Raw genomic sequence first — 10083 nt, 5'->3', positions numbered from 1 at the left:
CCAGACCCTCCCCTCCAATTGCCCCCCATGCCGGGACTCTGGCCGTTTAAGAAAAAAAAAAGCCAAGAAAAGCCCCAGGACTCTCTTCTCCCTGTGCATCCTCAGTGCAGAGCCCTCCCATGTGGTGGGGGGCAGTGGGGATCGCTCTTCCCAGGCAGGAGCAGTGCGTCCCGGGGTTTCTTCAGGTTTTTTTTTCTTACAGGGCCAGAGCTGGCTGGTGTGGGGCACACGTGAGGGGACTGGGGGAGCAGAGAGGAGGCGACTCATGTAGAGCCCCCCCAGGAGCAGTAAGTCCCAGGGCTTTTGTTGTTTTTTTTTTCTTAAAGGTTTTTAGAATGGGCCAGCTCCAGCCCTTTAAGAAAAAAAAACCCCAAGGCGGGGGGCCATTGCTGGGGTGGGGGATGGGCCTGGCCTGGCCTGGCTGATTTGGCCGAATCGAATCAGGACAGTGATTCGAACCACCGAATTGAATCACTTTCCCCCGAATTGGCTGAATCTGAATCCAAAGCAAATACTAGCTGCTTCGCACATGCCTAAAATCTATATTGTTAACTTACTGTAAGGGGCAGTACCTTGCTAAGACACCTGCCAGTTTCCTGGGCCTTTCCTCCTGAATTTAAAGTCATTTATCTGTATTTGCATGTTGCTATGCCCTTGATAATTAGTTCCATCTCTGAGTGGAGCTCACAAACCCTTCTGCACCACTGTGCAAATGCAGTTACATTACTTCTGGTTCAGGAGATTATGTACAGGAAACAGCTCAGTGTGTTTCATCATGGAACTACCTTGCATGTTAAGTTGGCAGTATAGATGTGTCCTTGGGTCTCTGGATGCTTTAAAAAAATCCCATCTAGGACTAAGAACTCTTGCTTAAACTGATAGTAGGGACTGGAAATATACTTTCCTGACTAGGTTTCAGGAATAACCCTGATTATTTTTCTGTAAAGTCACATCCTCAGCAGCAGCTATGGTAGTCACAGTCCACATTTTGTCTAAAACCAGACAGGGATGTTTCTATATAAGCTAGCTGGAGACTTGTATCTACTACACTTTTGTCAAAGGTCCTCTTAGAGAGGGTCTCTGCAACCATCACATGTCCTAGGTTTTTGCACAATTTGCAAATCCTACATTGGCAGCTGAAAAAAATCTCTGCTATTTGCCATACCTCTTTTGACATTGGGAATAAGCAGCTTATGGCCAGTTTCAGCTAACACAAGTCTTTCATAAATAGACATGAAGCTTTTTATAGTCATGGACTAAGGCCAAAGTTTTATTTTCTCTTCAAGCATGCTGACATTTGTTTTTTGTTTGCTCCCATAAGGTATACCAGCTACTGATCTTGAATTTTGACCATACTGTTGTAAGAAGCCAGTGGCTGGAGGTGTCAGAGAATATCACAACACCTTAGCCCTAGGGCCTTTTACTCCTTCAGTTTCTCAAACTCTTTGTTAAAGATTGTATCCCAAATGCATTGGATGACATCTTACTCTTACACTCTTAGGCTGCTTGTTTGGGCAGCCTAGATTAGGTGTAATTTTCCCAATGGACTCCTTGTACCTCTCCACCTGAATGTCATCAACCATGTCTCTTTCAGTGCTGATTTTTTCTCCCAATAAGGTTGTTTCCATTACACCACATTTTTATTTGCTTAGCTTTAAAGCCTTAGCTTCAGCTCTCATCTTATCTAAAGCTTCAGAGAGCCTGGGGTCACAATTTCCAGTGTTTTTGTCTGTAGCAAAATGTCATCTATGTAGACCTTTGTGCCATCAACATTTTGTTTCATTTTCCTGTGAAACAACTTGTCAGTATCTGGTAACGTTATCTCCCATAGCGGGTGTTGAATATACAGAGAAATGTTCATTGTTTTTTTAAGGGCACCTGCCAGAACTCTGCTGACACATCAAGCATAGAAAATATTTGACATCAACTATTTCCCCAAAGGTTTCTTCACATATAGATAGTGGACAATGTTCGCTGTTACAGTTTTAGTTCTTTTGGGTCTATGTGTAGAGAAAAAGTTTCTATCTTTTTTTTTTTTTTTTTTATTCAGTACCAGTGATCTACCTTCTCTGCTAGTTTTTCTTCTCACAAGGTCTAGGTACAAACATTCAAAAAGCCCAAGGTATGTGGTTTTCTGTGGTGTAGTTTAGATTGGTAGTGAACAGAACACACATTCACCCTTTGGGGGGGAGAAAATCTTAGACCAGGTTCCACTATTTTTAAACCCGTCTGCGTGCTTAACTTCTGTTCTGCTCCAAGTATAAACTGGTTTCGGATCGCTTATACCTGTAAAAGTGTGATGTCTGGATCTGTCCAAGATTTCAAAAGCGCTGAGCCTATTCAGTTCCTCTTTTGCCTCTGCCTTAGGGGCAGGGGAGCTTTTCTAGGGGTGGGAACTGTCAAGTGTTGGACTCTTCCAACTCTTTTATGTGCTGTGTTGAGAATTCCTGTGTTTCCTGAAAGATGTCCCAAATATGTTCTCTTCAGCTGTTAGGTCCCTTGCTCCTCCAAGGAGTACACTGTCTTGGAGAAATCAAGAGTTTGACAAGCTTTCAACTCAGTACCAAGTGCTCACAAAGAGCGTGTCTACACATGCACATTTAATGCACATTAGCTTGATTTAAGGCGCATTAAGGGTGCATGTCTACACGTGTATGCCCTTAATGTGCCTTAAAAATGGTGATTTAAGGTTATTCACACCTAAATTTGATACCTGCTTAAAGCAGGTATCAAATTTAGGCGTAAATAGTTAAATCACATTAGTGAATATGTCGATGTGCTAATGTGCATTAACATGGTGTGTGTCTATTGATTTGGGATTAACTTTAGTCCCAGGTTGGTCCACACACCCATGTTAATGCGCATTAGCATGTGCATGTGTGGATGTTTGCCTAAATTGCTTTAATATGCATTAGACTAATGCACATTAAGTTTAGCCAAGCGTAAAAGCACGTGTAGACACACCCAAAGTGTATCTTTCCCAGTTCCTTATTTAGTCCAACATTGTGCTCTTGTCATCTTTGTTGATGTTTTCACACATTGCTGGCATTGCAAATTCTTGCTAAGTGTTGTAATCCACTACTGATTTTGCCGCCTCTTACAAATGCTGGGGCTTGGCTTGGCTTTGCCACAGTGTATACAGCTCCCTGTACTGCTTTTTGTCATGCAGTTGTCTCCAGTCTCTTTGCTTGCAGTACTTTTAATTCTCTCCCAGGTCTTCAATGGCAGAGCACTTTTCACTTTGACTGAGTGACTTGGTTTGCCTGACAAATTCTAATTGCTTTGTCAAAGGTTGTTTCTAGATCTTCCAGTAGATACTGTGCCTGTAAATAGTCCCTCTTGCTCCCACAGTTACTTCTGTTTTTTAATCGATGAACATCTAATATAAAATGCATGGACAGTTCTGATCATAGAGACCAAAACACAGGGTTATCTCTTCCTAGCTGAGTGCCCTAGCCCCAGGACTATAGATTCACACTGCCTCTTGCATATTCTCCTGGCCCTATGGCTCTTAGATTCTTAGCTATCCAGTGGGCCAACTTAAAGGAGTGGAAGGTGCCCTATATAATCTATTCTATTCTAGGGCACTCTTCTGGGAAGTGAGAGGCGGTTGAGGAGACTCTAGAATGCAGGTCTCACTTCCTGGGTTGGTGCTCTCTGAATTCTAGGTTAATGTGTGAGAGATGGGCACCATCATCCAAGGTGGCCATTTTTTTAAACTGACTTCAGTTCTGTGGGTGTAAGTTTGGCATGCTTGGGAGGAGCTCCTGTGCTTGGATTGCCTCCCTGTAGGGGCACAGAACTTAAGTGATCAAACTGCATAGCTTTAAAATGGAAGCAATGAATGAAATTGGGCGCCTAATGCATGGCCAATGTGGATTGTTCTTTGGCACTTTGGCATCTAAATTCTGTTTGCAACCTGTATAGATGCCAGTCAGAATCTGACTCAAATTCTTCTGCTCTTCTATTTTGTACTTTCTGAAAAAAGATCTCTCTCATATGTTACATTTTTACATGAAGTTTATGATACCTCAGATTTCTTTAAAGTATTATATATTGAACACCTTCTGCCTGAATTAACTGAAAACTTTTGAAAATATGAAATACTTCCTCTTACCTATTGCTAGCACAGATACACAGGGAAGTATTATTTAAACCTTCTTCAGCTATCCCATACATTTGAGAGAGTTTCACTTCCAGTAGGATTTTAACTTCTCTTCTCAGGGAAAATTTTTGTTTTGCTAATGATAATACTTAGTGTTCAGAAATCAATTTGGGCTAAGAAATCTGGTAGAGGCCTGCTTCATTAGCATCCATTCTGTTATAGGACCATGCTGTAACATTTTTCCACACTTGATGCTCCTAATAAAATTAATAGGATTTTAGGGTAAAAACTGATGGCAGCTAAGATATGAATTGGCCACTGATCACAATAAATGTTCTTTATAAATAACTGGTTTTATCTTTCTTGTGACTATAATTTTAGAAATGGAGCACCAATGCAGGCATGGAGCTGTGATGGTCAGGGCCTCTCCTGAACTGTTCTCCTTTCAAGAAATTTAGGCCATACTCAGAGATCTCCATAAGTCTGCCAAATGTGAAGAAGATCCTGGACAAATAAGCAAGACAGCAAATTTCATTACTGCATAAAGGCCAAATTCTATCCTTGGTTTTTTTTTCAAATTTTCCGTTGATATCAGTGGAAGATGCACTGTGAACTGAGAGCATTATGGAGTGTTATTTTTAAAACCTAGCCCGTGGTTCATAATTAAAGCTGGAATTCAGACCTCTTTACTGAAGTGATTTGATACCCCTCCAGGTTAAATAGGAGTCTCATGGATGTGATTTCCATCCCCTTCAGCATGTACAATGTTCTGCTCAGAACTCTTTTAACTTTAGATAACCTCACACCCATTGCCAATCTGTAACTTACACCTGCCTCAAGTGTTCAAGCATCCCTCTGAATTTGCTCTACTGAGAAGTTATCTTCACAGGGAAGTTAATGCAGATTATGGTAGGATAGAAATTTAAAGTGGAATTGCTATTCCCAATTAATTCTCTGTGGGCATGTCTACACATACAATTAATGCTCTCTGATAAACTTTAGAGCAGTTTGTGCTGGAGTCAGCTGCTCCCGGGCGCAGCATCTTCACGTGCTCCTGAGACCATCCTGGATGCATGTGAAGATGCTGCAGCCAGGAGCAGCTGACCTGGAGTGGGAGCTTGGGGGGTCAACCTCAGGCTCTGGGTAGCAGTGTTGGGTGGCGGAGGGGCTGGATGGGGTACTAGGGTGCTACAGTGCAGGACTAGCCAGCAGGCAGCCCCCCAACACTGTAGCACCCTCATGTCCCAGCCAGTCTCAGGCACAATCTACACATGCGTTTGATCTCCCATAACTACTCCACCATAGGATAGTACTTGTCTCTGATAGTATTATCCTATGGCAGAGTTAATTAGTTTACTGTGTCCTGATATGGGCACGCGTACAGACTGTGATGCTTTACTGTGGAGCTAATTAGTAAACTGCAGTAAAGTGTACATATAGATGCACCCTATATGGAAGTTTTAAATCTGGAATAAGAATGCTTATTTCAAAACTAGCTTCACTCACTTTGGAAAAAGGCGAAGGTAACTTGGAATATGATAGTCTCACTTCTGAGGTCTCTTACAAAGGGAGTTAATGAGGAATTGCTATTCTGGGATGGCCATTGCTAGTTAAACTCTCTGTGCAGACAAGCCCGACATCTAAGTGGATCTAAGTCAGACTAAATTTGTGTAACTCAATACAGAAGAAAAAATGGATTTGGCAAGTAAAGGAATTACAGGGATTATGTAAGATAGGTGTATGGTAAAGCATCTACACCATATAGTGTATCTTGAGATCCTTTCAAGGATGCCACAGGGTGCCATGCACTGTTAGCACTGTAAGGTGTGCAAATGTGATTTACAAGATAAATCCAGAGATTTCAAACAGGAATCCATAGTGTTAAAAACATTCTGACCTGTTTTAGTCTTTCTGAGTTCTTTGCAACAGAAGAATTGTTCAATTATTTTTCTGATGGCGACTAAGGGAGTCGAGTAAAAAGACAAGTAAAAACTAAGAGATGTTGTTTTCCAAGGGTGCCTCAAGGCTATCAAGGAGTTCCTTGAGTCTACAAAAGTTGAGAACTGCTACCCCCAGCATACACACCTCCAGGTCCCCATTGTACAAGTTACACTATTTTAGACTGCCTTGAACACAGGTAAATGGATGTATGGACCTTTAGGGAATCTAGCTGAGTGTAAGGATATCTACCTTATTGTACATAATTCATCTCCCATACAAGTGTCAGTGGAAGGACACTTAAATCTAGGGAATTCATTTTACATTGCCAGAATGTGGTCCAGAGAATGTGCATATGTTGGGGAAGTAGAGAAGTTGCATCAAAGCAGCTGCAGGATGAGAGAGACAAAGAAAGGAAGATACCTAATAAGATGCTGAACTCAGCACTTCCAGTTGAATACTGATGTTTAAAAAATGTTTAGATCGATGTATTAATAACTGATACAATTTCTGCTTCTTGGATCTGCTGATCTCTCTGTAGCTGAATGTACCAGGTGGGAGGGGGGCAGGGAGGAAACAGGAACAGTGAGGGTTTTAGGACCCATGAGAGCCTCCCTGAGCAGGAGGTGGGAATTCTTCTATAAGCCAGCAAGAGTCCAAGCGTTAACATCAGTGCTTTTTGCAGAGCCAGAGAGAAAAAGAGAGGTCAGCGCTAGAAGAAACACACAGAGCAAGAAGCATCCAGGACCCAGCACAGTCATGGATTGTCTATCACATCTGCTCAGTCCTGCCCAGGTGTTCCTGTGGATCACCATGCTGGGTAAGTAAGTTATTTTTCACCTCCTTGTGGCACAATTCCCCTTTACACCAAGAGACACAGAGTTATTTATTTTTCTCATTTTCCTTTTCCCCTTAAATATACAGTAAAAAAATGAGAGATGGGGGGTATCAAGCACACAGAGCTGTTCTAACTTTAGAAGATTATTTCTGATGTTGAATGGATTTTTATTCACTAAATTCTGGGGTGATTTGTAGTTTTAGGAGGGCTGCTGCTGAGTGAGGGCTTTATCTAGAAACAGACTGGTATTCTCCAAAGATTTAAAATGAAATAGACAGTAACACTTCAATCCCACTTGGGTCCTATAATAAATTGCTTTCTTTGTCTCTTTAGAGGGAACAAAGAATCTTTTGGGCTGATGAAGGGGAGATAGTGGATACTTCTAGGATGAAAGTAGAGGAGATGGTCTGTAGGAGAGGGAACATCTTATAGAAGATGTTTGGTGGGGGGAAGAGAGGTTAGGTTCATAGTTTATGTGGGTGAGGAAAGATATTAGAGTTACGGTAGACAGAGTTATCACTTCTCACTCAGGGAGTGGTGTTCAGGCTGATTTTTGAAGGGCGCCTTTTCATCACTATTTGTTATTGTCAGCCTTGGTTTTGACCTGCAGTAAGAGGAATGAAATAACAGTAGGCTGGGAGAGAAAGGAGGCATGTGGAGAGAAACTGCAGTAATGGAGAAAAGTTGGGAAGTAGGAATGGTTCAGAAAGGGAGCAGTGAGGCAAAGGGAGGCAGGACTGGGGTATACTTTCAGCAGGTCACAGAAGCCAGAAAGGAAAAGGCACTAAGAGTCTCTGCCAAGACATCCTCAACTTCATACCATGCTGAGGTTTCAGTACTACAGCCAGAAATTAAGTAAGTGACAACATCTTGTCCCTTTGTCTAAAATCTCTACCAGGCCATATAACAACTCTAATTTTAACATTTACTTAAAGATTTTTGTCTTTCTGCCTCATGCCTAATATGACTTCCATTGGGGGAGCAGTGTTTTGCTGCTGCAGGGAGCAGTTAGGTCTCCTCCATCTCTGGCCAAATGCTGAAAGAATGTATATTCCTAGGTCTTTTGGGCAAGCTGGAATCTAATTTTTTAGGCAGATTTAATCACTTACTTGAATAGGGAATTTTGCTTGCAAAGTGATGGCCCAATCCAGAGTTCTTTGTACTTGGCTGTTTGTGCACTGATGTTCTCACTGTGAGGACACTGCTTTATATTAAGTTGTCACAAGAGAAGTCTATCCCATGTAAGCTGAGTGGGTGTGTTTTGCCCAGACTTTGGGGAGCCCCAATTTTTGTGGTTTCCCACGTCTGATTAAGAGTCACTAAGTGTAATTTCAGTGTTGACTTTTGATGGTACAATTAGAATTTGCATGTGAGATTACATCTAACTTTTCTTACAATACATGTTGGTTCTCTAGGACTGCAGTCCAGAGCATGGCTGCATTAGAAAGAGATGAGATAAAGATGGTGTGTTTTAGAGTGCGCAAATAAGAAGCTGAAGGAAAATAAAAATTCACTTTACAATCTCTGTGGTGCCATGCACCAAAACATTCTTAACCATACAAGAAAAGATTTAGAGACAGATACTTAACCCCATAGCTGCTGTCCTATCCTTTAAAAAGGGGTGATTTGCTTTGCTGGCTAAGCCAGTTCTTTTAAGGCCTATTTGGCCAGGGGTCAGGGAATTGTTGCAGCCAGTTTGTTAAAACAGCCACTCTAGCAGCTTTTTCCTGCTTTATTTAACTGGCCTGATCCCTGGCAGTGAACAGCATTCCAGGTCCATATTTCTTTTTTGTGTCTCCCTGGCTGAAATACCTGTTCTTATAAGTATTGCCTTAGATTGGCCATTTCAGTATCCCTTTCTTGTGACGCTTCACATTGTTTCAAATACGTTATTTGCTGGGCAGCAATTGAGCTTGTGGGGGTAAAAACACAAATGTACAAAGACAACCAGAAAACTACAGAAAAGCCCAGAAAGGTAGGGGAAGAAAATATCAGACCAGGAGCTGATATGGAGCTGCATTAGCCAGCCTTGTAGAAATTCTGTTTTTTGCCCCTCTGAGGGGTACTTAAAACACCATCAAGGTAAAAACAAATAGGGTGCTTGTTATGAAAAGAATCTCATTTTTTCATCATCAGTATCGTGAGTTTGCATGTTAACAGGTTCCCTCCTGGATTTTTATTAAACAGAAAAATATCCCATTCTTCTATGGAAGACTGGATTGTGGTTGAGCAGTTGTTGTACTTCTCAGACAGCTCAAACTGAAGACTCAGAATCTCTCCTTTATAGCAAACCACTGGGTCATGATCATACCATCCAACACACAGTAGCTTTAGGACAGAAGGAATCCTTGCTTATTGGGTATAGTTAAAAATGCTGAAAACAATTTATTCAAATTCCTATTTTCAAACTGTTCTAATATTTGCAATGAAAATTCTTATGGGATGGGGATTGCTCATCGAAAAACTCAGACATGAGAAATTTTTCAGAGATATATAGATAAGCAGTCTGTCCAGTTATGTATTGACTCATGAAACATTAGAACAATATTGGGTGTCACAAAGTACTGTATTCAGGCATCTTCTGTCAGTCTATGTTCACTTTGTAACCTTCTACCACCAGGAGCCAAAGAGATTTACATTCTCCTGTTTTAGGTTTGCCTACATGAGGATTGCCCTGGTTTGTTCTACAGTGTACATTTAAACCAGGTTAGTTCAGAATTGCTTAAAAAATGTACATGAACACATTTCAGGTTGAGTGCCTTGTTTTAGTTAAGTAAACTGAGGACAGGTATAAACACCTTAAATTAAACCAACTGCAATTTTCTCATGTAGACAAGTCCTTTCCTTAACATCAGCAGTGTCTAGGGGTAGGGACAGACATTACACATAAACTGGTTTAAGTGATCAGAAACTGGTTTAAATCTGTAACAGAACAGATGTTCAGTGCACGTAAATCAGTTTGAAAATGGTTTGAGATAAACCTGGTTGAATTTAGTATCAGACTTAACTGATTTGGCTCAAACCAGTTTAAGCAATGTCTGTTCCAGACCCTTTGTTGGTTTAAGCTAAACCAGACACCCACAGCATCCCAGCATGCTCTGTGATCTGGTAGGGCTCTTTGCTCCACAGCAGGGCTGGCCTCTCCAGTTGGCTGCAGCTCCAGCACGTGCTGCGGGCAGCTCCCCTCTCCCCCTCACCACTC

At 41.6% G+C, this 10083-nt stretch overlaps 1 protein-coding gene across 1 annotated transcript in view; it reads left to right on the top strand.

The window, feature by feature from the left end:
* Window positions 1-6802: 6802 nt before the first annotated feature.
* Window positions 6803-10083, top strand: part of LTK (leukocyte receptor tyrosine kinase) — a 181756-nt gene continuing 178475 nt past the window's right edge. The window contains exon 1 of the mRNA XM_025205317.1: window positions 6803-6863. Coding sequence (XP_025061102.1) covers window positions 6803-6863 — 61 coding nt within the window. The remainder of the gene's footprint in view (window positions 6864-10083) is intronic.

This window comes from Alligator sinensis, unplaced genomic scaffold, assembly GCF_000455745.1.
Source record: "Alligator sinensis unplaced genomic scaffold, ASM45574v1 scaffold108_1, whole genome shotgun sequence".
Classification (NCBI taxonomy): domain Eukaryota; kingdom Metazoa; phylum Chordata; order Crocodylia; family Alligatoridae; genus Alligator; species Alligator sinensis.
The sequence above is the reverse complement of the archived record's forward strand: the minus strand, read 5'-3'. Positions and strand labels throughout refer to the sequence as shown.